We start from the raw sequence: 27,335 nt of genomic DNA, 5'->3' as shown, positions 1-27,335 counted from the left end.
AGTAATTATTATTTTCAATGTTCAAAAAGGTTTTTGCTGCTCAATATTTTTGTGGGAACTGTTTTTTTATTTATTTTATTTTTTTTAATAGAATAAAACGGTCAATTAAGATTTATTTGAAATGAAATTCTTTTGTAAAATTTAAAAAAGTCTTTACTGTCAATGTTACTTTTGATCAATTTAATGTATCCTTGCTGAATACCCCCCTCCCCCAAATCTTATTTACCTCAAACATTTGAAAAACATTTGAAAGGTATTGCTGTGTCCACAAAAATATTAAGCAGCACAACTGTTTTCAACATTGATAATAAGAAAAAAAACAAAATGTTTAATAAGCATCAAATCAGCATGATTTCTGAAGGATCATGTGACACTGAAGACTGGAGTAATGGCTCCATGCGACCGAGAATATTATGCATTACAGTAACTAAACAAAGGCACACAACGCAGCTTGATAATTTACTGACTGACAACAATAGGCAACCAACAAATCGCTTATGCTTTTGTGTAATGATGCCACTTATTGAAGATTTTTATGTGCTATTATAAACAATTAAAATTTAGTAACAATGAAGCGCTTTAGCTTGGCGCTTTTACTTCATTCTAGTCAAATGGACGCTATTCAAACAATACGACAAACAGTTTTAAATAAATATCATTCATTGATGATCAGTTAAGACACCCTCCCCCTCACGCGCTCTCCAGCAGGTGGTCCTGCCTATAGGGCCGTTTGCGTCACGTGTGAGAGTCTCGCGCACCAGCGTCCACTCATTTGGCACCATTCGTACCGTGCGCGTCTCCAAGTGCAATTGTTGTGTGGAAGCGGAAAGCAAATCATTGCTAAAGAGAACAAACGTTTGCGCGTGCATATGGAATACCTTAATTCGCGCTTTTGACTCCACCAACTCGCGTTTTCCAACTCGCGTTTTCCGTCTAGCATGACGCGTAAGTGATGGTGCACATTTTGGTTTCGTGACCTGTCAGCCGGATCAGGTTGTGTTGTTGGATGGATGTGGCACGAATTGGATGGTTACACATTTTCCTTTGTTTGAAATGCACTCAACGGGAATGACATTTCTATGACAAGTTTCTATTTTGTGCAATTTTCTGAGCAATCGAGTGAGGCGAGGGCGCACGGGGAGCTGGTTAAAAGGGACTTATATTTTTATTTCACTTCACATAGACTGATGGGGACTCTAAGTGGTAACAGATGTATGTACTGTAATGTGCACTCTTCATCATCTGTTTAATGCCAGTTTGGATTTTACCTGTTGGATATCTGCATCTCTAGGATGGCTCGCTTTGGAGACGATCTGCCCACCCGCTATGGAGGTCCAGCGAGCGCCGGGAGAGGGGGAGCACGGGCAGGAGGTCCCTCGGGCGGTCAAAGAATGTACAAACAGTCGATGGCTCAGAGAGCCAGGACAATGGCTTTATATAATCCTAAACAAACCAAACAGAACTGCTTCACTGTCAACCGCTCTTTGTTCATCTTCAGTGAGGACAATGTCTTCAGGAAATACGCCAAAAGAATTACCGAATGGCCATATCCTTAATCCTCAAGATTTATGCAAAATGGATATAGATTCATGGCATCTCCACTTCTACATATGATCTCATTCTTGTTTAGAAAGCATATAAATACACGCTTTTAGATCTGGCAATGTCAAATGAACTGTTGCGTGCCGAAATGGTGATTGACACTGAAATGCCTTTTGTTTTCACCTGTTCACGCACTTTAAGGCATTTGGCGGCCGTGTCAGGGTGCTGGCTGATCAGCCTTTTATTTTCTAATTCAAACGTGGGAAAGTCAAGCGCTCGATAGGGCTTTTCATACTGCACTTAACCCTGGGCTAAGGTTTTTTTTCTTCTTCTTCTTCTTCTTTTTTTTTTAAAACCTGGCTTACAGACTAGTTTTAACCATCGGGTAAGCAACGTTTTAAAAGGGGTTTGGCACCGCCAAATGTGTGTATACAGTGTGAAACAAGCGGCGTAAGAACGTTACGGCTAATTGATTAGCAACAGACAACCAATCATAATTGGCACAGCGCTTCCTCATTGAATATTCATGTCTTTTGTTTAGTCACATAAACTTTCACGCGCTGTTAGTTTCAGCGTCTAACCGGTTAAAACGTAAAACGATGAAAATTCACTACTGTGTTTGCTGTGTTTCAGAGCGGTTGTACGTTTACAAAGACTGACAAGCAGTTGCAGGTCGTGTGCTGTATTTTTCCAGTGTTATTGGCCTTATAAATGGGCAAATACTAACGGTTACGTTGTTTTCGAAATGTTTTGGCGGCAACAGTAATGGCAATGTAAAACAGTTGCCTTCACTACTAACTAACGTTAGCCTACTATTACTAGTGGAGTAGTATTAGTAATAATAATAATAATAATAAAAGTTCTGCAAAAAAAAAACAATTTGTTCATTAGCATATTCATCATTAGTATATTCATTAGCAAATGGTTCTTCAAGAACAAATGTATGAACCCAGGTAATTTTTCATTTTATAACACAATGGTTGTGAAAAGCTGTAGCGCTCTCCAGGGTCCTGAAATCTCACCAATGATGTTTCATCATTGTTACCAACATTTACTAGAATTTTAAATCACTGTGCAGCCTTTATTTTTGATAATTTCGTCTAGTTTGTTGTACAGTCCATTTAAAATGCATCTTTATGGAATTCAGGCATTCATAGAATTAGGTTTCTATAGCATGTGGAGATCCCTCAAGTGGGTGACAAGAATGTGATTGAAGTGGCCATTGGACCTTTCCTTTCCAATTCGTTGCCTCCATGAATAGCGATTGCATAAAGACCTATAGCTGTAGGGAACAGGCATGGAAAATTAATTGGAAAAATGGATCCTGTCCTAAGAATGCACTATAATGGCTGACCATCTATAAAGATGTTAGCAGCCTTTCAGTGTTTCCTTTAAAAAGGATGAAAAAGATTTTAATAATGACAATATTGGTGGGCTTACACAAACATTTCACAGATGCAATAAGGTTGCACAAATGGCTGTGCTGAGAGAGAAAGCATCGTGCCAGTCTAATGGGTAATCATGATCTCTGCACTGCAGTGTTCCAGTCTGGAAAGCATGTCTCACTTTTATGCCCAGACCTCTGCATGGCATTTCCAGCATAGAGCGAGGTGGTGTAAATGCAGTCAGCATTACTGCTAGTTGGTTTGATGAGCAACTAAAAGCTGATGTTGCACAAAAGATGATATTTAGAAAGTCGATGAACAACATACTGTATGACCCCATAGAGTGATGCTGCTATGATGTCAAAACTGGAAAGACTAATTTGCCATGGGTTCCCTCGAAATTTTCAGATGGGTTTTTATAATGGGGTTTTTTCAGTTGATGAGTAAAACCAGGTCTGATATATAAATTGACGACATTTGAATGTTTTGCTCTACAATGTAAATTACACAATCCATACTGAAAACGAAGTTAAGTTTTTAAAAATGTATGTTTGTTTTAAAAAAAAATTAATAAAAAAAAATGTATAACTAACTACATAAGAACGCTTGGGGTGTGAGTGTGTGCAGGTTACAGTGTACAATAAAAATGTTCAAGTATCGTCAGGTTATGTTTACCACAGACCTTACTTTATTTATGAATTGAAAAACCCTATTATAGGAAACCCATGGTAAATTATTGTGGGTTTTGACGTCATGACTGCAGCACGCTATCATTGCATGGAATAAAAACACAAAAATATTTTTTTAAAATGTCAGGTTTGGAATGACATTAGGGTGAATAATGATCTTTTTTGGTGCTCTGTCCCTTTAAGCCAGTATTTTAAAGCACATATCAGCACAATTCCGGTCAAATTTACATTGGGCTATTGATATTTCATGCACTTTTTTTGCACAGTCTTCCTCTTCAGAATGTTTTTGAAATTATGTTTGTTGTTTGTATTGTTATTCCGGTGTTTTTCCTTGACTCTTCCACTCCATTTGAGTACCTGATCCTCACTACCATCATCGCCAACTGCATCGTACTGGCCCTCGAACAGCATCTCCCTGCCATGGACAAGACCCCCATGTCTGAACGCCTGGTGAGCATCAGAATTCTCTGTTTTCTCATCATTCACTCTTGATTATTAAGGTTTCACATGTCTATCACATATCAGATTATTAATTTTTTACTGAATAAGACTGCAACCATATCTCTCAGGAGAGAGAAACAGCAATGACAATGCATTCTGCGAAAAGCAGAGCAAGTGAGAGATAACTGTGTATTTGGCTTGCTTTTCTTTCCGCCCACACACCCGAGATCCCCGCTGGAGTATATTGATTGATCATTTTAGCGGTCTTGCACTGGATGGCGTGGGTGATCGGTGAGCCCGTTGGAGCGCAGGCTGTTATCCCACTCTCAGAGCTCCCATCCAGGGCCACTGAGAACCACCCAAGCACTCCACACAGGAGCCACGTCTCTGTCTCATTAAAACCCTGCCTGCTGGGAACCATTGACGAATGTGTGCATAACGCTGCTTCTCCATGATCCGACCTTAACCCATGCAGAGCAAGCTTTGATCCACTGCCTTGCTCTTATTCCCCCGCTTGCAATGGCAGTTGTGCCTGTTGAGTCAAAATGATATAAGGAAGCGGCTTCAAAGTGTGCTGTTGCACAATTAAACTAGCAACCGGACATGTTGGCGGCTTAAGGCGGTAATGGCCTCTTTGTGAAGCTGAATATGCAGGCGGTGATGTTGGATTCCACACTCCCTGGAGGAGCACTGCAATCACAGAAAGGAAAACAGCATGTGCCTATAAGGTCAATGGGGTCCTCTCGAAAACAACTCCCTGATGCTAAAAATACAACTTTTCATTCTTGTTGTGTAGTTTTACAGGGTTTATGGGTTATGGAACACAAAAAGTATGTTTATGATGCGCTTTTTCATGATGAATTTATTTATCTTTTCTTTTTTTCCCTGACAAATTTATTTCACCCTTCACCTTTTTTTAAGATTTATTTTTGCCATTTTTGCTTTATTATGATAGGACAGTAATTAGACAGGAAGCAAATTGGGAGAGAGAGGGGGGTGGGATTGGGAAAGGTCCTTGAGCTGGGACTTGAACTCGGGACGCTCGAAGCGCAACGATGCTATATATGGAGGCTATTGGCACTGACCACCCTTCACCTTCTAACTAACTAACTAACTAACTAAATAAATAATGCTTATTTGAAACATTTATTATTATCAATGTTAAAAATGGTTGTGCTGCTTAATATTTGTGGGAAACTACATTTATTTGAAATAGAAATCAATATAAAAGTCTTTACTGTCATTTTAATGAGTTCAATGCATCCTTTCTGAATAAAAATATTAATTTCTAAAAAAATAAATAAAAATCTTGCTAAACTCATATACAAATATGTATACATGCACATATGTGTGTGGAATAAAAACAAAAACAAAAAAAAAGAATATGTGGAATGACATTGAAGGGGATGATTCTCACTTAAATTTGGTCTGTTCTTCCCATAAAGCATATTACATAAGAAAACCTGGAATATAGGCCACAAAGCATATGAATCACCGCTTTCTAGGTGTTTTTCCACAACAATTTTGTGGAAAAGAGCAGCATGGAAATTTTTACACATTTCCATGTGAGGAAGTTATATGGGTTTGAAATAACATTACAAGGGTGAATAAATAAGGACAGAATATTCATACTGGGGTGAACTGTTCTTTTAAAGGGGTCATATGATGTTGCTAAAAAGAACATTATTTTGTGTATTTGGTGTAATGAAATGTGCGGGGTCGTCACATGTGGTTGCCGCAAGCCCGCCGGCCGCGCCATTCTCAAGCCAGCCTCCGCTCACTCTAGGCCTCCGGCCTCCGCTTACTCTAGCCCGCCGTGTTTTTCTGAAAGGCGGGGCATAGAGGAGAAACGATAATGTACAGTATGTGGAAAATAATGTGTTTTTTGAACCTTAAACCGCATAAACACATTTCATTACACCAAATACACAAAATAATGTTCTTTTTAGCAACATCATATGACCCCTTTAATGTAAGAAAAGTAGACTGTAGGCTGTTTACGTTTTGCCACTTGCTTAAGCATCTTAATAACATATAAATCTATACAGAATTCATTTTAATATATTGCGCTTCAACGTGAGTATGTCTTTGAACGATTGTATTACTGTGTAAAAAGATTATCACTATGCTTAAAAAAAAAAAAAAAATTTAGTAACGTTCGTAATTGAAATCAAAATTATGGTGGTAAACAGCCGCAGATCATAGCTCACTACAGACATGTGGCATCAAAATGAGCCTGGGCTGCTTCTGCACTGCACACGGACTGCACTGCAAACGGTTATTTACTGCAAAACGCTTAATTTTGTTTACTCTTTGCTGATATACTGCACTCAACTACCAGGCATATTTGAGAATCAGTGAAGACATCAGCGATTTCGGAGTCGACGTACAACGAGAGTCGATTCCAGTGATGGCGTCGACTCCGACTCCAGAGCTATTCAGAGTCGACTCCCCATCCCTAACACAGAGACAGTCCTTAACTGAAGAGTTATTGCAATTTTCATTGTTCCCTGTAGCAAGGGTTCAACCTCAACCTGTCAAATTCATCAACAGCTTGTCTGGTTAACACTATGACGCAACCAATTCCCTACCTGTTGCAGAGCTAAACCGGGCCCCTGATACCCAAACACTACAGACAGGATGATCATTATTAATAAACTCTATGGATCTATACATAATAGATTGAAATATGCTGTCTGTCGCCGCGCTCACTCATTTCTCCGCTCCCATAAATCATCCGTTACGCACAGCCTCACATCTGCTCCTGCGAGCACATTTTTGCCAAGTGATTTCATAGAGACAACACGACAGGTGCTGTCTAGCACCACAGCGATAATTAGACTATTACTGAGAAAATATACACCAATAGAGTGTGATTTCACTTTGGGCACCTTAAGGGAGTTTTCAACACAAATGTAGTTTTTGTTGGTTTAATTATTTTTTGATAATGAAATATTATGTAATGCATTACTGAAGGCACAGTTATTTTTACAGATAAGTAGAGAGCTTTAACACTGCAGTGTTTTCCTTGCTGTACCAAGCTACAATCATAAAACGGCATCATGCTGTTGTTATTGAAGGCTGTCGTAAAGAATTATATTGCTAGGGCAAGGTTTCCATCAAAAAGGGCTATAAGAAGACTTATTTGCAAGTGGGGTTGATAATTGCACTCATAAAGTGGGAGGGATTTCTGAGAGCAGAGCACTGGAGAGGTTAGTCCGGTGTAAGTGCCTGCAGAGCCGTAGGGCTCTAGTGACATTAATGGGAATGAGTTCAAAAGCAATGTGACATGCTGTAGCCAGGACTGAATCTCTTTAAGTACATTCATCTAACAGATTCCATGACACATACTTGGTATTTTTTTCCAGTTTCACTTGGTTTCAGAATTTTTTTCCTCTGAGATGTAATGTTCTGGTACTAACAGCATCTGAAACATTTTTAAATATATTATTATAGGGGGAAAATATATAATATAATGATAGTCTGTTTAATAATAACATATTTTCAATCACATAGAGCGTGATTTTACATCATGTCAGATCTCTGCCTTCCCCATCACAGCGCAAATCCATGCATCTTGACCTATTCTATGTGTGTTGTGCAAAAAAGCGAAAAGCTTCAACCTATATTCGCTATTCTGCTTTCTGTCTTTCTTCCATGCATCAATAGGCGCTCTCTTCTTTCAAACGCACAAACACAAGTTATCCTTCTTTTTGCTCTCTCTTCCTGCAGGACGACACAGAGCCCTACTTTATCGGAATATTCTGTTTCGAGGCCGGCATTAAGATCATCGCCTTGGGCTTTGTGTTTCACAAAGGCTCTTACCTACGCAACGGCTGGAACGTAATGGACTTTGTGGTCGTTCTGACAGGGTGAGTCCACGGCTGGGGAGGGAGAAACAGTTTCAAATGGATGTATATGTGTGTGTTCTATGTCTTCAGGAAAGTAAGGGATCGGATTTGTGTCTTTGTGAAAGTGCCTGTTACAAAGTGTTCTAGTCTGGTCCCCTTCTGTATCTGTGTAAACATTGCCCTCTGGCCGATCTTGTACTCCTAAAAAAAAAAAGTTGAGAGTTTTCAGATATTGGAGCTCTAGCACTATTTGTGCAGGATTCCTTTTCCAAATGATGTTTGAGTGACATTCCTCAGATTTCATACGCTGTTTGCAATTGTCTGTAGTTTTTTTTTTAGGTGGGAATAGGAGTGTCTGTTTGGATGTGGGTATTATAGAAGGTCATCCTGAAACAATTAGTATATATGTGAGACAATTAAAACCTTATGTGTATATGTTCTATGTCTTCAGGAAAGTAAGGGATCGGCTTTGTTTCTTTGTGAAAGTGCCTGTTACAAAGTGTTCTAGTCTGGTCCCCTTCTGTATCTGTGTAAACATTGCCCTCTGGCCGATCTTGTACTCCTAAAAAAAAAAAGTTGAGAGTTTTCAGATATTGGAGCTCTAGCACTATTTGTGCAGGATTCCTTTTCCAAATGATGTTTGAGTGACATTCCTCAGATTTCATACGCTGTTTGCAATTGTCTGTAGTTTTTTTTTAGGTGGGAATAGGAGTGTCTGTTTGGATGTGGGTATTATAGAAGGTCATCCTGAAACATAAAGTATATATGTGAGACAATTAAAACCTTATGTGTATAATTAATGGAAGGATTTCATTATCTTTACATCAGATGGGATGCCAACAGTATTTTAACTGTTATTTTACCTAGAATGTTAGCAAAAAAGGTCTAAATCTATAATGAAGGTGCACCAGGTAGCACAATAATAAGATTTGGCTTTAGCTACGGTATTTGACAAAGGTCAAAATAAATGAGGGGAGATGTTGTGAAAAATATATTGTACTTACAGATATTCCTATCTGGACAAGATTAGATTTCTCAAGGGGACCCCTGGTTTGGTTTTTATCATTTTTACCGAGGTTGTGTGACGGGATTAAAATGAAGTTGGTCTGTGAAACACAAATTGATCTGACCTGTTCAGGGAAAACTAGTCCTGTCCAAATAAGGGTTTTGCTGTTGAGTAAAGTCTGAAATTTCCTGTTATTGCAGAATTACAGAGTTCTTCTGAGTTTTTCTAATCAGCGGTGATTTCTAGTACAGGAGAACTTAACTGCTTTTCCCTTTTTTTCCCAATAGTGAAACAGAGAAACCTCTATTTTTTCTTTTGTTTTAGACCATTGTCTACATGTCCAAATTGATATTAATAATGAAGGTTTCATGAGCACTAAATCAGAAAAATTAGAATGATTTCTGAAGGATTGCGTGACACTGAAGACTAGAGTAATAGCTGCTATGAATTCAGCTTTGCCGTCACATTAATAAATTACATTGTTAAATATATTAAAATAATATTTTAAATGTTACATTTTGTTATTTTAAATTGTAATATTTCACAGTATTACTGCTTTACTGTATTTTTTACCAAATCAGTGCAACCTTGGGGAGCATAACAGACTTTTTAAAAATCTTACAACAAATTATTGAACGGTAGTGTCAACTTGGGTTCATATTTGCCATTTTCTTAATTAACTTTTGTAATGCACTGGAGGCTTTTTTTTGTGTGAATGCCCCAGATAATTACCACAGTTTATGATATTGAAAGTAATACTGCATTCAATAATGTGTTTAATGCAGGTTTGGGTTTTACCTAATTTCTGTTTTGGTAAGAGTTTAATGCTAATAGCACTGGGCACACAGTGCTAAGTTTTGAGAATAAGGTGCAAGCTATAATGAGCCCAAATTTATATGGAGTATTTGTGCTGTTTCAGCACATTGTCTGGATAAGATGGATTGCTATTGGTTAGTGAATACAATTCAGGGGATTTTTGTGATGAAATGCTGCAAGAAAAAGTTGCTCAGTTATACTTGCTCACTTATCATTCAGTTTTTAAGTGGTAAAATATTCATGGTTCGGTGTTTCTAGGTGCTTCAGGAGGCGAGAGGGAAATTTTTTAACTTGCATACCTGTGTGAAACTGTGCTATGAGCCAGTGCACTGCTGAGGCGCAATCTCTCTCCTGCTGTCTGGATTACCAATGCAGAGCTGCTATCTAAGTGCTGCCCAAGATGATGAAGTAGAGCAAATTAAATGTAAAAAGTCTCTACTTAATAGTAATAGACTTGTAAGATAGGCACACATTTAAATGTGGCAAATTAATTTCACAGAGACGATTGGCAGTTCTCATCTCACATGTGTAATACTCAGTGACTGACACTATGTAAAAATGCTTGTAGCAACATTTTTATATGTAAGCTGCTCTCAGGCTGTGAATATTTCACCTCCATGTTGTTACAATTATTTGTATTTTTTTTTGCAAGGAACACACAAAAATAATTTTTTTGAAGAGTCTTTATGCATGAAAATTTCATTTTGGGTATCTATCCCTTTAAAAGGGACCATGTTTTTCTGTCAGATTTGTAACTGTAGTGCAATTGCATTGTTTATCTCCAGGAGTCTGAACTCCCAACACCTGCTCTTTATATTGTGGTCCATTTCAGTCCACAGTTTATGTTTGTCAAGCTTCCAATTACACTTTCAGAGACTGTGGATTTATGGAGCAGATAATGGCCATTCTGAAAATGGTCTTGACAGATAAATCAGAGATGGGCAGGGATTAAAAGCGGACGGAGTTAGGAGGAGTATGACAGACTGTGATCATTTTAAAAGAAAGATGAAGAAGAGAGCGACAGCATAGAATGGATATACAGTAGATGGGTTTTGGGGATCAAGATTTTAGTTGGAGATCTGAAACTCTGTGAGATGCATTTAAACCTTATCAGACTGGCTTATGAATATTAATGAGGTGTTTGTCCAGTACTGATTTGCTGACTGGGCCCTAGCCAAATTAGGATTACCACTAAGGGCTCATGCACAGACATTCTTTCTCACAAAGTGGTGACTGTTGTAGTAAAAATGCAGTAAGTTTTTGAAAGAGTTCCACATGTAATGCTCTTTTAATATGCAAAGATGTTAGCCAATCATAGCAGTGGGAGTGTACATTACAATCTCAAAGCAGACACAACCCTTCCAATAGAGTGTTCAAATCAGAGGGCTAATTTCAGGGTAGAACAATTTTTTTCTACATTATAGCCATTTTTGATGAAATAAACATACTAAGGTTACAAATGCACCTCAGGAAACATAAAATAATTTTAAAATGCATTTCAAGACCCCTTTGAAGCATCTCTTTGGTTCATAAGCACTTCTAATTAGAAGTATGGGAAGATGATTGGCACATGTTGCATTTCCAAAAGCACATTAAAGCGACTCAAATTCAGAGCAGATGCAGAGATGGAGTTTGTGTGGAGCAGCGTTTACTTCAAAATAGAGCTAGATAATAATCACTCTAAAACGCCCAGCACAAATATTTATTTTATTAAATTGCAGCCTTTGTGATTTTGGTTTTTTTCGATTAAGCGTGCAGCCCTACCTCTTACCCTTTTTTGGCACGTTTGTAATATCCACAGGCATTGTAAACAGTTGGCAGAGGCTTTTGCTTGGTCTAACAGTCATTGTTTTATGCAGATTAGCAAAACAAGATTATTTTTTCACAGTTTATTCATTTTAAATGGCATCGCCATTCCCATACCCAGACATTGTGCTGTTATTACCATTGGCCACTGTTACCTCGACAACAGCAGTCTGGCCCATGCTGTCCTCAGGCAACCCGGTTAGGCCTTGAGACAATGGCATGCTCTGTTCTTTTATATTTTTCAACTGTGATCGTCCACGTCTGCTGCCCACTGCTGCTCTGATCCGATTCCTGTGAGACACTGCAGATTTAACTCCCTTTTTTAAGTGGATGCATCATAATGGCTCCAACACCATTAGCTGTAAAGCCACGTTCACACTGACAGTGGTTTTTATTGCTAGAAGCCACTGTATTGTTTGTTGTTAGTAGGCATTTGTGCCACAAAATGCCCTAATGCTGCTGATCTACCTATAATCTAAAAACAAATTAAATATTATAGATATACTTATACACTCATAGAAAGAGAAAAAACATTTTGGGTTTCCCCAAATAATTTTTATTCCTTTATTATCTTGGCTCAAGGTGAAATCTCAGTGGAGTGTCTTTGCAGTCTTTGATTTAGTTTCATACTAAATTATTGTTTAGCTCCTACTGGAAACACAGTCATCACTGTATGGATGATATTTTTAATGGGCGACATACAGAGCCATGAGACGCTGCCTTGGCAGAAGTGATGGAGAGGACATCACCGTAAGGGTCTGTAAAAAGCTTTTTAAAAAGAGAGACATTTCCTAAGCTTAGTTAAAAATGAGCCAGTTTGGACAAATGGGAAAAATGCAGACGCCAGAGATATTGAAAGGCCACATCTGTCAATTTCACTACAACTGACATACAATTGTGAATGTGCTCGGGTTCTTAGTGAATTACATTTCTTTGGTATTTGAACTTGAGACTTTTGTGTATTTTGTGTTTTGTTAAAGGGCTTGTCCGTCGTTCCGGAGAGCATTTGTTTGGACAAAAATCTGTGTAGTGCAAAATAAGTCATCAATATTTCTCCAATTTCTTTTAGTAATACATCCTGATATTGAATCTGGTCAAGTTAGTTACCTTCCTGTCCGTAGAGGCAGGTTTGAGTTGAGACATGGAGCGTGCTGAATTACAGAGTTGCTTCATTAGGTTTGGAATAAGCACAATGTTTCAGAGCTTGCTGTGAATTTGACAGACACAGAGATCATATAATACAGCACACTATAGATTTTCTAGATCAAGTAATATCAGTTATTTGACACTAGAGTGCATGTACAGGTGCATCTCAATAAATTAGAATGTCGTGGAAAAGTTCATTTATTTCAGTAATTCAACTCAAATTGTGAAACTCGTGTATTAAATAAATTCAGTGCACACAGACTGAAGAAATGTGAGCCAAAATCATCCCAATTAAAAGAACCAAAGACTTAAACTACTTCAGTCTGTGTGCATTGAATTTATTTAATACACGAGTTTCACAATTTGAGTTGAATTACTGAAATAAATGAACTTTTCCATGACATTCTAATTTATTGAGATGCACCTGTATATGGGTGCATGGGTGTGTGCAGTGGTTTCCACATCAGAAGAATAAGGGATGTGATTTTTGCCCATGCCTTTTCTCTCCTCTCCGCTCCATTTCTCAGTAAGTGCCAGCCCGAGCTGGCCTAACCCTGACTTAACTCAATATTCAGTTGTTTAATGAATAGGTCGGTGTAACAGTGTTGCTCTGGGCAGCAGCAGACCTTTAATCTACAGCCATCACATAGCAAAAGCCTCTAATAGGAGAATAAATCTCCTCCCCTCCCCACTCTGAGGTTCAGATCAATAGTACAATGTCCAGCAGGAACAAAGCGAGAAAAGCAGACAAGGGAGGAAGATGAAGATAGAGTAGTCTTCTGACGGAAATAAACAGCAGAGCATTTGTAGTTGTGATTGTGGTTTTGTTTTTTGTTTAATTTTGTTTTTGTTTTGTTTTTTGTTTTTGGTTTCTTCTCTTTTAGTTTTGTTTTGTGTTTTAGTTTTGTTTCATGTTTTGGTTTGTTTGGTGCTTTTTGTTTTGTGTTTTAGTTTTGTTTAGTTTAGTTTAGTTTTTGCTTTGCTTTTATTTTATATAGGTGAAACGCATGAATATTATTTATTTTGAAGTTTGGTCACCTTTTTACAACTAATTCACAGGATTCCTATGTAATAATGGCCCTAGCTGTCACGTTACGCTGCCGGAAGGAACACAGAGCCGTGGATAATCGAAAGAGTCTTTATTAATCCAACACAGGGGGTAAATCCAACATAGGGAACAGGAGGTAGACACACGTACATCACTGGTAGACCCGACAAACACTAACTGCACAGACTAGGACTTATAAACACAGGGCAATCAGGGGAACACAGGTGACAACAATGGAACATAATCAAACTAAACGAGGACAGGAACATAACCAAATAAGGAGACACAGGAAGGACTACGGGGGCAAAACAGGTACAAAAGTCTGACACTAGCATTAGAAGCATTAGTGCTTAAGTGTAGCATTTTGTTGCTCATATGGGTCATACAGGTTTGAATCAATCCAGTGATACCTTCTGATCCCATTTCTCACTAATTTCCTGTCTTTTCTCTACTTTCTTTGTCAATAATAGTGGCAGAAAGCCCCCAAATTAGGGCTTTGTATTGCAATAATTTTATATATAATTTATGTATTATCAATGTACATCAATTTGATACAATGTATTATCACAATAATGTAATTGAATTGTGATTTAAACTGAGGCAAACATCATAAACTCCCAGCTATATAAAATTTCTATCTCTTTTTGCACTCATTTAGACAAATTCAGTACTTAAACCGTAGGAAAAGATATGCATGCAAAATAAAAATAAAAAGAATCAATGCAATATCACGAGAAAGAGATTGAGAAAAATAAAATAGCATTACATCTTTACAAAATTACAACGTTACACTTTCTATTGGTATGTGTGTTAGCACTTTGATTTACCTTGCTCTGAATTGGCAGCATGTTACGCTTGATGGAATGTTACGCCTATGGCAAAATCCTCATTGGTCAACACAAGTTCATTTGAGCCAATCCAAACGAACCCTCGGGTCAAATAGGTTCCTCTCTAGTTCAGTTCAGAAACCTGGTACTCCAGTATCTACAGTAGATGCTTTGCCTCAGCTTGTTACCATGGTTACAAGCCCACCTCCCCCGTTCTGTGGTCACAGGCGGTTGAACATTCAGCCAGTAAGTAACAACTAAAGCCGCGGTTGACCTCATCTGACCTTTAACACCGCTGTGATGTCTATGTGGAAGTCATTTAAAAATGCCATTAATCGTCCTGACAGCACCCAAGGCTCGAGCGGCGCGCTAGTACTATTAGCTACCTTTGCCTTAACGATTATTGTTTGGCTTCTTTAATTAGCTTGTTTTACAGCTCCAGGGCCTGGTAGAGAGGATGTTTCCATGTTATCTCTGTCTGTCTCACATCTGTCCGTGTTGACGTCAACTCTTCCCTGCAGGTTGAGGCTGAGCGGGCATTGATGGCATAGTCTGTGCTTGTTTTTGGTTCTTCATCCCACTCAGAATATTCAGGACTCCGATCAGGGCTGAGGCCGCTTATCCAGGAACACAAAGTGCTGACTTCAAAGAGTCATGTTCAATTCTGCTGTCTTTCATGTGTTTTGGATGCAGCGAGACAATGAGTGGCTTCAAAGTGGTAGGGACCTGGCCTTGCTTTGTTTGTGCCGGAGTCAAAGAGATTCATAATGGAGTACCATTTGAACGTGTGCCAGTGTCTCTTGTTGCGCAGACAGACAACAGCAGGTCCTGCTCACACTTTGAAGGTTATTAAAATGCTTGTGTATGTGTTTTAAAGACGTTTCACTCATAACGAAGTCAGTGTTTTTGAACAAGTCTTTAAAGAGATTGAAAAAACAAAAAACTAAAACAATGAATCGTAGTGCCAAAGGTATATACTATCTAGCTGTCAATCTGTCTGACATCCAGTCTATCATTCTATCGTTTTTGTTTGTTGTTCTATTGGTAGTTCTACCATTCTCTGTCGTTCTTGTCATCATGTCTTCCTCTGTGTTGTTCAGTCTATCATTGTATTATTTTGTCTGTTGTTCTGTCATACTGTCAATATCATATCATTCTGTCTGACATTCTATCAATCACTCTATCGTTCTGTCTGTTGTTCAATCATATCAATTTGTCATTCTGTCTGTCATTCTATCTGTCTGTCATTCTGTCTGATGTTCTAACGTTATCTATCTATCTATCTATATCTATCGATCTATCGTTCTATCTATCGTTCTATCTATCGTTCTATCATTCTATCATTCTATCTATCATTCTATCTATCTATCGTTCTATCTATCTATCGTTCTAACTTTCGTTCTATCTATATATCGTTCTATCTATCTATCTATCGTTCTATCTATCTTTCGTTCTATCTTATCGTTATGCAGCAGACCTTTAATCTACAGCCATCACACAGCAAAAGCCTCTAATAGGAGAATAAATCTCCTCCCCTCCCCGCTCTGAGGTTCAGATCAATAGTACAATGTCCAGCAGGAAGAAAGTGAGCAAGACAGGGAAGGGAGGAAGATGAAGATAGAGTAGTCTTCTGATGTAAATCAACTGCAGAGCATTTGTAGTTGTGATTTAGATCTATATTTTATTGTTGTTGTTTTGTCATTTTTTAGTTTAGTTTAGTTTAGTTTAGTTTAGTTTAGTTTAGTTTAGTTTAGTTTAGTTTAGCTTTGCTTTGCTTTGTTATTTTTGTTTTAAAATAGGAGAAACATATAAATATATTATTTATTTTGAAGTTTGGTCCCCTTATGACAACTGATTCATAGAATCCATATGTAGTGTTGCTCATATTAGAATAAGTGTAAATGCTCTAGATGTGTGGCATTTGGTGATCATATGGGTCATACAGGTTCGAGTCAATCCAGTTATACCTCCTGATCCCATTTCCCGCTAATTTCCTGTCGTCTCTCTACTTACTTTGTCAACAATAGTGGCAGAAAGCCACAAAATTAGAGCTTTGTATTGCAAATGACTTATTATCAATGTACATCAATTTGATACAATGTATTATTATCACAGTAATGTAATTGGATTGTGATTCAAACTGTGGCAAACATTATAGATACCCAGCTATATCAAATCTCTTTTTGCGCTCATTTAGACAAATTGTTTCTTCAGTACTTAAACCATAGGAAAAGATATGAATGCAGAAAAAAAGAGAAAAAAAAATCGATCAATGCAATATCATGAGAAAAGATTGATAAAAATAAAATAGCAATACATCTGCTTTCTATGGGTGTGTTAGCACTTTGATGTATCTTGGTCTGAATGGGCAGAACGTTACGCTTGATGGAATGTTATGCCTATGGCAAAATCCTCATTGGTTGACATAAGTTCATTTGAGCCAATCCAAATGAACCCTCGGGTCAAACAGGTTCTTCTCTAGTTCCGTTCAAAAACCTGGAACTCCAGTATCTACAGAGTATGCGTTGCCTTATCTTGTTACCATGGTTACAAGCCCACCTCCCCCTTTCTGTGGTCATAGGCTGTTGAACGTTCAGCCAGTAAGTAACAACCAAAGCCACGGTTGACCTAATCTGACCTTTAACACCACTGTGATATCTTTGTGGAAGTCATTTAAAAATGCCATGAATCGTCCTGACAGCACCCATGGCTCGAGCTGCATGCTAGTAGCTACCTTTGCCTTAACGATTATTGTTTGGCTTCTTTAATTAGCTTGTTTTACAGCTCCAGGGCCTGGTAGAGAGGATGTTTCCATGTTATCTCTGTCTGTCTCACATCTGTCCGTGCTGACGTCAACTCTTCCCCTCAGGTTGAGGCTGAGCAGGTTGAGTTGATGGCATCGTCTGTGCTTGTTCTTGGTTCTTTATCCCTCTCAGAATATTCAGGACTCCGATCAGGGCTGAGGCCGCTTATCCAGGAACACAAAGTGCTGACTTCAAAGAGTCATGTTCAATTCTGCTGTCTTTCATGTGTTTTGGATGCAGCGAGACAATGAGTGGCTTCAAAGTGGTAGGGACCTGGCCTTGCTTTGTTTGTGCCGGAGTCAAAGAGATTCATAATGGAGTACCATTTGAACGTGTGCCAGTGTCTCTTGTTGCGCAGACAGACAACAGCAGGTCCTGCTCACACTTTGAAGGTTATTAAAATGCTTGTGTATGTGTTTTAAAGACGTTTCACTCATAACGAAGTCAGTGTTTTTGAACAAGTCTTTAAAGAGATTGAAAAAACAAAAAACTAAAACAATGAATCGTAGTGCCAAAGGTATATACTATCTAGCTGTCAATCTGTCTGACATCCAGTCTATCATTCTATCGTTTTTGTTTGTTGTTCTATTGGTAGTTCTACCATTCTCTGTCGTTCTTGTCATCATGTCTTCCTCTGTGTTGTTCAGTCTATCATTGTATTATTTTGTCTGTTGTTCTGTCATACTGTCAATATCATATCATTCTGTCTGACATTCTATCAATCACTCTATCGTTCTGTCTGTTGTTCAATCATATCAATTTGTCATTCTGTCTGTCATTCTATCTGTCTGTCATTCTGTCTGATGTTCTAACGTTATCTATCTATCTATCTATATCTATCGATCTATCGTTCTATCTATCGTTCTATCTATCGTTCTATCATTCTATCATTCTATCTATCATTCTATCTATCTATCGTTCTATCTATCTATCGTTCTAACTTTCGTTCTATCTATCTATCGTTCTATCTATCTATCTATCGTTCTATCTATCTTTCGTTCTATCTTATCGTTATTTCTATCGGTCTATCTATCTTTCGTTCTATCGTTCTATCTATCGCTCTATCGATTGATCTATCGATTTATTGTTCTATAGATCTATCTATCTATCTATCGTTCTATCGCTCTATTGTTCTATCGTTCTATCTATCTTTCTATCTATCGTTCTATCTATCATTCTGTCTGTCATTCTATTGTTTTCTCATTCCTTAAGGCCTTCACATGTTCAATTTTCAAGTCCTTTGAACTTCCCCCACCCTAAACCTACGAATAAGGCTTTGTCTAGCCAACATATGTCTTGACAAACTTTGCTTTTCTAGTTGTATTACCCCATATTTTTGGTTTCCTCACTGTGTGTTGATCAGTGATGCACAGTGTGAATTTTCAAACTGTTGCAGTAAGGTAGCAGCTTGTCCCAGCCGTTCCTCTATCAAGTGAAGCCCTAGGGGAATGTTGCTCTCTCTCTCTCTCTGTATTTTTTTTCTGCTCTCTTTGAATGTACTTCTCACCTATTGTGTTCTTTTATCATCGCTATGCTTCATATCTCTCTTGCCTGATGCCAGCCGTGTTTACAACTGTGAATCCAGACCGTTATGACACTCAGCAGAAAGAGCACAGTAAAGTTCCTCTTAGTGAAAACAGTAGTGTGGCAACATTTAATAAAAAGAAAAGTGCAGTAATGTCTTCCTGTGATATTCATTGACACGTTTCGTTTTCGGAAACACAGTGCTCTCAGGCCATGAGAAAGGCAGTTTTGACTGGCATTTGATATGGCGGGTGGCTGCAGGCCTGCTGCATGTTCCTTTTCTCTGCCTCTCCACAGCAGGGTGCAGAAGGGAGTCGGCTTCACTTGAAAACTGTTTGTGACCCTGGACCACAAAACCAGTCATAAGGGTCAATTTTTTAGAATGTAGAGAGGTGAAGAGTGAGAGATGGAAAGGTGCAGAAAATAGCTCCACAATATTCTCAGAGACCAAACAGAGGGTCTGTTATCAGGACGCATGGAAAACATCCTCAACACAATCCCCTAGACTGACAGAGAGGTGGAGAGGGACTGAGGGCAAGATTTAGGGTCAAAGTATATGGTATTAATTAAATAAGTGGAGAGAGAGATATATTTCTTGAAAGACTTACAACCTTGAAGTTTCCTTCCCGATTGGACACTGAATATATACATTGGATTAAAAATTGACATGGATTTCAGCATTTCTTAGTATATCCCTTCTTTATAATGTCACGTGCGTTGAAGCCACATGATCCATTATGGCCTAATATGATTTGAGAATGTCCCAAAGAGCATCTTGTGCTACATTGTAAGCAAAAAAATTTAGTGTACAAGTTAGTTTAAATGGTCAGTACCACAAATTGCTTGCATGAGAAACCATTTGTGACCCTGGACCACAAAACCAGTCATAAGGGTCAATTTTTTAAAATTGAGATTTATACATCATCTGAAAGCTGAATAAATAAGCCATTGGTGTATGATTTGTTAGGATATGATATTATTTGGCTGAGATACAACTATTTGAAAATCTGGAATCTGAGGTTGCAAAAAATCTAAATATTGTGAAAATCGCCTTTAAAGTTGTCTAAATGAAGTTCAATGCATATTACTAATCAAATATTTACAGTAGTAAATTTACAAAATGCCTTCATGGAACATAATCTTTACTTAATATCCTAATGATTTTTGGCATAAAAGAAAAATTGATAATTTTGACCCATGCAGTGTATTTTTGGCTATTGCTACAAATATACCCGTGCTACTTATGACTGGTTTTGTGGTCCAGGGTCACATTTGTGCTGTAATCTCACAGTTTCTCCTCTCTGTTTTCAGTATATTTGCATTTCTCCTCCAGGTGTTTGTTTTTCCTCAAAGGGCTTTGCTTAAGGATTTAGTTCAATCTCCAGTCAATATCATGTGTCAGATAATAGGTGTGTCCACGTGTGCAGGTCTGTACAGGGGCATAGTAAAAATGTGCATAGGTTATCATTGATTATCTTCCAAAAACTGTCCAAAAACCTTTTTGTTGGATTAGTTGGACTAAAGTGTGTATTTCATCTCACTTAGGAACAGAGGTGGGGGACTCGAGTCACATGACTTGACTCGAGTCAGACTTAAGTCACAAATTTTAGGACTTGAGACTTGCTTGACAGATACTCATAAAAGACTTGACTTGACTTTGACTTGATATTCATGACTTGAGACTTGACTCGGACTTGAGTTAAATGACTCGAAATAACTTGTCTTTTGTTCAATAAATATCTGTTTGTTTTTGAACGCACCGCAACCTAACCAAGTGACGCAGCAGGCAAGCAGAGAGAGCTAACATAAGAGCGTGACTTTTTTCAAAAAAAAAAAAATAAATAAATAAAATGCCTAGCGGCTTCTTGGACAAACCTTATTTAGTTTCTGAGACTCGCCGGTACTGCCGCACAAGCGCGAGGTCTCTCTTTCCCAGCGCACACACGCCTCTCTCTACGTCTGCTCTGTTCTGCGAGAGGCTGAGAGGAGCAGCGCTTTCAGTTAAAACAGATATTATGTTGCTTCGAACTTTATTTTACATGCAAATGTTGCCGAAATCACAGCACAGCCATTGTCTTTATCTTATGTGTATTTGATTTCATTAGACGACGTTGTGATTATGAATCAGGATTTTTGTGCGGATTAACATCTAACGGAGAGCTGGTAGTCCTAATGTGCCGCGTTTCAGTCTCTATTTCATATTCATCCCGTTGTCTTACAACAGAAAGAGAAAAATATACTAGTGAAAACAGTTTTATTGAGAATTTGGCTGCATTAAAATACAGTTTGTGAGCACTATCAAATAATTTTTTTTGCAAGTGGAATGCATTGTAAATGGTTATTCACGGTTCATAAGGAAATGTCAGCTTTTTTGGCAGTAGCACTTAGTATATGCATGTGTACAGTACAGTGTCTAATAACTGGTCTTCAATGTTAGACTTTGAGTGAAAAGCCTATGGATAGTTTATGGGGATGCATAAAAGAAAAAAAATCATAAAGTTGCGAACCCAACCTAGCATACACGAACAAACAAAATAAAAAAATAAAAAAACTCTAACTTGCAAGCACAACCATGCACACTCATACACGTGCACACACACACACACATTCACTCACAAATATTAATAAATCACACGCACTCAAATCACCACCTGTGTTCATGTCCCATAAAGGTGATGCCTGTTTGAAGAATGCCATTTGGTGGCATAGAAACCATTATACTTGAATTGTTTAATACTTTTCATGGTTTTCTTCAATGTTTGAGGCATATTGAAACAGCTGTACCTAAATACTTTTCATGCTTTTATGTTGGACTAATTTCAGTTACATTTACATCTTAGGCTATGTAGTTTTAATTTTTATTCATTTATTTTAGATTTTTATTGTATTAACTCAGCTGTATGTGGACACTTTTTGAGTAGAAATGCATATTGCAGTTTTTTGTTCTTGCAAATAAAACTCCCATAGTCCATAACTACTGTAGTTTTAAGTTATTTTAATATATAAATTCAGTTAAATCATCAAACATTTGTATGACTTGACAGTGACTTGCTTGACCCAAGCTACGACTTGACTTGAATTGCTTGACATAAAGCAGTGACTTGACTTGACTTGCTTGATTCTCACAAAAATGGACTTGGACTTGCTTGAGACTTGAAGGTTAAGACTTGAGACTTACTCCCACCTCTGCTTAGGAATAATGCCAAGTGGCTTATGCACATCATTTATGTACTGTCCAACTTTATCATTTCTATCATTTGTGTTGCTGGCCAGATGGTACACTTGCCCTGGACTTCTCAAGCAGAGAAGCTTTCAGTCTCTCATTCTCTTTTTCATTTCAGAGTTCCAGGTGGGAGGCGACCCTCCACTTGACATCATTTTTTAAGCAACACTATTATATTACATTATTTTGTATCAAAATTTATTATACTAATTATTGATTTTTAAATAAAAATATTGGTTCTATTTTACTTTCCTGCTCTAGCTTTTGTACTACTCCGACTTAGAGTCATTGTTATTTTAGTATCATACTGCTTTAGTTTTTATGATAATTTTGAATTGGTTTTTATTTTTGGATTTTATATTTTGATTTTAATTTAAGTTAAAGTTTTAGTAATTTTGTGTTGTGTTTTGTCATTTTTATTAGTTATTTCCTTTTTTTTTTTTTTTAAGTATATAATTTTTTAGCTACCTTTTTATTAGTTTTAGTGATTTTAGTACATCAATTGAAACTAAATGAAAATTAGTTTCAGTTGATGAAACTCAAAAACATGAGTTTAAGTTTATATGTATTTTAATTTATTTTAAGTAATTAAAATGTGTTTTTATGGTTTTAGTTTTAGTTGTTAGTAGAATTGTTAGCTCTTGTATAAATTGCTTGTGTTGCAGCTCATTTATATCTTTGGATAAAAGCATTTGGTTATCCAGACTTTTTAGCTATTATTTAATAATTATTATTATTATTTGCAAGTTGTGTTACAGGTCTCTTGATCAGCTTTTGGCCAGTTCTGCCTGATGCCATGCATATGGATTGCAGGAAGCATATTGTATTAAAATTAAGCCATAAACCACAAGAGACCAGGTTTACAGTGATTTTACCATAATTTAGAGGAGTTGTTAAGCATGATGTAATGCAACACAACCCTGAGCCCTCGAGTGGTTTATTGCTTTTATGATAGCAGCAGCAATATGATGAAATACACCAATGTTACAAAATAATTACCTTTATTAATAGTAATAATATTAATAACCATTTTCTGCCAAGTAATAAAGTTCAGCTGTAGGCTGTTTACAATTGCCAAGCAACTTGACTCATTAATATGGAGCTCATGTGGTATTCTGTTGTTTCCTTTCACAATGGGACAGACTTAAATTCAAATACTCAGCAGGTCAACGCCTGCGCTGATTTTTCTCACTCAAGTCCCAATTCAACAGTGTCAACAATTACATTAAAATATTTAACAGCTGATCAAGCAACAGCTGAAACAGATGTAGAAGACTGAGTCTTTTCTCTCTATTATGATTATCACAGAACTAGACATCATGCTGTGCACGTGTAGCAATATTTTTCAAATGACCACAGCACTGACGTGTCGAAAAGGTTCGTCTTTTGTTGTTGTCATGTTTGCAGTCTTGGAGCAGAGGATCCTGTTGTGTATCATTGCGTTAGTGTGTATGAGAGAAAGAGAGAGGGCAGTACTTTGTAAAAGAGATGGTGACATTTGCGTCAGCTTCTTAACGGAGCCTTGCTGCGTATCTTTCCCCTTTAGGAGGGGGTCACCTTTCAGCTTCATTGTGCGCTTGGCATGACTGTGCCCCCCCTGTTTGTCTCTATGTCCGTAAACCAGACCTTTTGAAGTACACATGAAGGAAGAGTTCATGTAGGGGGAACCTGTGAGACAGATGACACATCATACATCAAATGCAGGCTTCCTTGTAGGAATAATATACGTCCTTTGACATATATGAGCCTTTTTTGGTGGCATTTTGCTATTTTATAGGCATATTTAGTGAGCTTTTAAGTAGACTAATCTATCAAATATAGAGACCATGCAGCTTTCAGGTTGTATGAACCTGTAGATTTTTATTATACTGAATAATTAAAACTATAATTCAAGCTTTTGTCTACATTAGTTTTAAAAGAAGTGCTCTCTTGGTCTCTTATGGGCTAATAAATGTAATTTCATAAAAGTCTGTTTGAAACTACCATGCTACTGTACTTTTGCAGTGTGCATACTGTGCTTGACCTGACCTTCCAGTATCATGCATGAACTGTAAGTAATATTGGCTTACTGGCTCATTATTCATCAGACTGGGTTTAAAAAATGCTAAATGGAAGCTTCTTGTGAATTATGCATAATGAAATGAGATCATGTGACAACGATGTAGAACAGAGATATTTTAGTTTTATTTGTGTACTTTTATTATATTTATTAATATTTGGAATGAGCTTTTATATTTATATTTTTAGTTTAGTGTAAGTAATTTTGTTTTTTGGTTTTTGTTTTGTATTTCTGTATAGCTGTAATTTATTTTTATTTCAGTTTTAAATTTAGTAAATTTAAAGCCTCAACCCAAACTTATTTATCTCAGTTATTTGCCAAAGAAGCATTTCAAATTTTTTTTTATCTGATATTTATATTCTTTTATTTTATTTTAGCTATATTTCAGTTACCAAAAACATATTTTAATAGTCTTAGTTTTTAATAACAATAACAACACTGGTTTGAAATATTTATCATTGCATAGTGTGCCTTGTTTCACATGCTATATTCAGTGTACACTGCGCAGTATTCTAGTATTCAACTCCGAACATAGCCTGAGTTTCTCTGTAATCATTCCAAGAGCCTTGCTGTGACTTTTGCAAAAGACAGGATTCTGTGAAGATTTAGCTCTCCATGTTATTGTAGAGTTATTCTGGTCAGCTAGATGTGTTTGTCTGTCGCTTAAGAGGGGGATACAGGAGAGGAGAGGAGGAAAAAAACTTCACACAGCCTTATATATTCTCTCTCTGAACTCTGTTTGTATGAGACTTCAAACAAAACCACTCTGCCACTCTCTGCTTATCAGTCTCTCAGTCAACACACAACCAGGAAAACAATCTGCCTCCGTTTGCCTGCAAAAGCTCGCCTGGCTTCTCTTCTGCCTGCTGTTGTGGCTTTTGGCTCGCTGTTCCTCGTCTTTTATAATTAGATAAACAGACTAAAGTTTGGAGATTGACAGAGAAGGCTGAATGTCAAACCAGGCAGCACTTTTCTCATTGTATGTCAGGCACACTGCTTCTTTCCTGACAGAGAAAATGGTTTTGTATAAAGAAATTAATTGGATTTGGAGATAGACGGGAAATTCATGAGTGACTGTTTAACAAAGAGAGTAATACAAGGTTGAAGGGTGTATATTACTGTAATTATAGTGAATCAGAGCCCATGTTCTGTTATTTTATAGGATTTCCGGACACTTACACTTGGACTTATGCATGCAAAATCATACAAATGCAAACATTTTTGGCTAACAATACCATTCTACAGTTTTTTCTGTAAGCTGTATGATAATAGGTTACTGATGATAAAGGCATTTTATTAACCTACCAATATGGCTTCCCATGTGATTTTATGGAATATTAAAAATTTTTTAAAATGAAAATATTGCCAGTTCACACTCTTATTGTGCGTTCTTGTCAATTTACACTACTATTATGGAATATTTCAAATTTTAAGTAACTGTTTTCTATTTAATATATTTTAAAATTGTATTTATTCCTGTCATTGCAAAGCTGAATTTACAGCCATAACTCCAGTCTTCATTGTCACATGATCCTTCAGAAATCGTCATTGTTGCTAAACAGATGCTGTTCCAGTATTTTAATTTGTTTCACCAAGTTTTCTAATTGTGCCCGATAAATTTTGGATCTATATCTTGTATAACTTAATGTCTCCCCTCTAATATATGCCTTGAAGGCCTCCCATTTAACTGAGGCACTCGTCTGATTTGTATTGACTAAAAAGTATAGATCTATTTTATTATCCAGAAATTTTACACAATCGTGATCAAGAAGCCAACTGTGGGGAATAAATTCTCAATGAAGGCACACATATTAGATCCTTCTGTTTTTTCGGGCAGGCCAATTAGTCTCAGATTAGAACGCCTTCCTCTGTCCTCCAAATCCTGTACCTTGTTTCGTAGAAATTCTGTTGTTTCTTCGAGTTTTTTAACTTTGTGTTGAAGGGCTGAGACGTCCTCTTCAGTTTGTGCGATCCTCTCTTCAGCCTCTCCTATTCTTTGCGCTTGTGACAGTAGATCTGATTTTATGCCGTTTATAGCGTCCATGGTGTCAGTGAATTGTCTCGAACAATCTGCTTTCAAAGACTGAACTGCACGTAAGATATCGCTGTTTGTGGCCGCGCTATCTTCACTCTGTGGCTCGGCTAGCTTCTTGCTAGCCAGCACCTTGCCTTCCTCCTCCATCTGCCCAGACGGCTTCGGATTCGGATGCTGTGCAGGTTTGGTGGTTTTGGGTGGCATTTTGTCCCGCCAAACTTTAAAGTGTTTTCAAACACTTATTATATGAGTTCTAGCTTTTCTGAAAGAGTTTAAACGAATATTCAGCAGCGAGCCCGATTCAAGCGACTTATCAGCTGCACGTCATAACCGGAAGTTGCATTAAAACATAATTGATATTTATCAGCAGCATTGCTGAATAACATTCCATAATGCATTTTAATTGTGGGATGTTAAAAAGTCATTAGGAAAGATGCGATTGTCCGGCATGTTTTATTAAGCAGATCAGATAAATAAATTTTTATGAGTTAGTTTTCTAACAGCGCATTCTTGAAATTTTTAGGGTGCAGACATTTCAGTACAGTGGAATGATTTTGATTAGAAAGATTTCCCTATCTAGTGCACTTAGTAGTGAATTAGAGTGGATTGAAACACTTCCATGGTTTACATTGTGTATAGTCTCAGGTGAACAGACTTCTGATGACGTGCATGAAGGGTGGTCTCATGAGATCTAGAGGTTAGAATGGAAGTTGTTCACTTTCATTCGGGCGGAAACTTGTTTTTGTCTTTTTCCCTTAAATAACTCAATCCTCAGAGCAGCTTGATGCTGAACTTTGTGACCTGAATATTTGAATTCTTAACTTTTAGCTGCTTAATATAATGGTCTAAAAGACATTAGTCTCTAAATGCACTATAATCTGTACTTGTCATATATTTCACTGTCTTCAATGTATTATATTCTGGTACTCCCAATCTATCCTATAACAACTAATTGACAAATTAAACATGCTTTAAATGTAATTTCAGTTAACCAGCTCTTTAAACACACAAACAGGTTCGTTCTGTACAGAGAGTGACTCATATGATGAACTGCTGTCATTATCATGCAAGTTTTTTTTAAAGACGGGGCTCAGGGAGCACCGGGAGGCCTTTTAGTCGCCATGGCAATTGAT

General features: G+C 37.4%; 1 protein-coding gene across 1 annotated transcript in view; it reads left to right on the top strand.

Moving 5' to 3' along the window:
* The first annotated feature begins 1,177 nt into the window (after window positions 1–1,177).
* The window catches only part of cacna1bb (calcium channel, voltage-dependent, N type, alpha 1B subunit, b), a 124,391-nt gene continuing 98,233 nt past the window's right edge, over window positions 1,178–27,335 (top strand). Inside the window, exons 1-3 of the mRNA XM_016551903.1 lie at window positions 1,178–1,546; window positions 3,961–4,066; window positions 7,790–7,929. Coding sequence (XP_016407389.1) covers window positions 1,293–1,546; window positions 3,961–4,066; window positions 7,790–7,929 — 500 coding nt within the window. The 5' untranslated portion in view covers window positions 1,178–1,292. The remainder of the gene's footprint in view (window positions 1,547–3,960; window positions 4,067–7,789; window positions 7,930–27,335) is intronic.

This window comes from Sinocyclocheilus rhinocerous, unplaced genomic scaffold (genome assembly GCF_001515625.1).
Source record: "Sinocyclocheilus rhinocerous isolate Xijiao unplaced genomic scaffold, SAMN03320098_v1.1 scaffold585, whole genome shotgun sequence".
Taxonomy (NCBI): domain Eukaryota; kingdom Metazoa; phylum Chordata; class Actinopteri; order Cypriniformes; family Cyprinidae; genus Sinocyclocheilus; species Sinocyclocheilus rhinocerous.
This window is presented reverse-complemented; position numbering and strand designations above follow the sequence as displayed.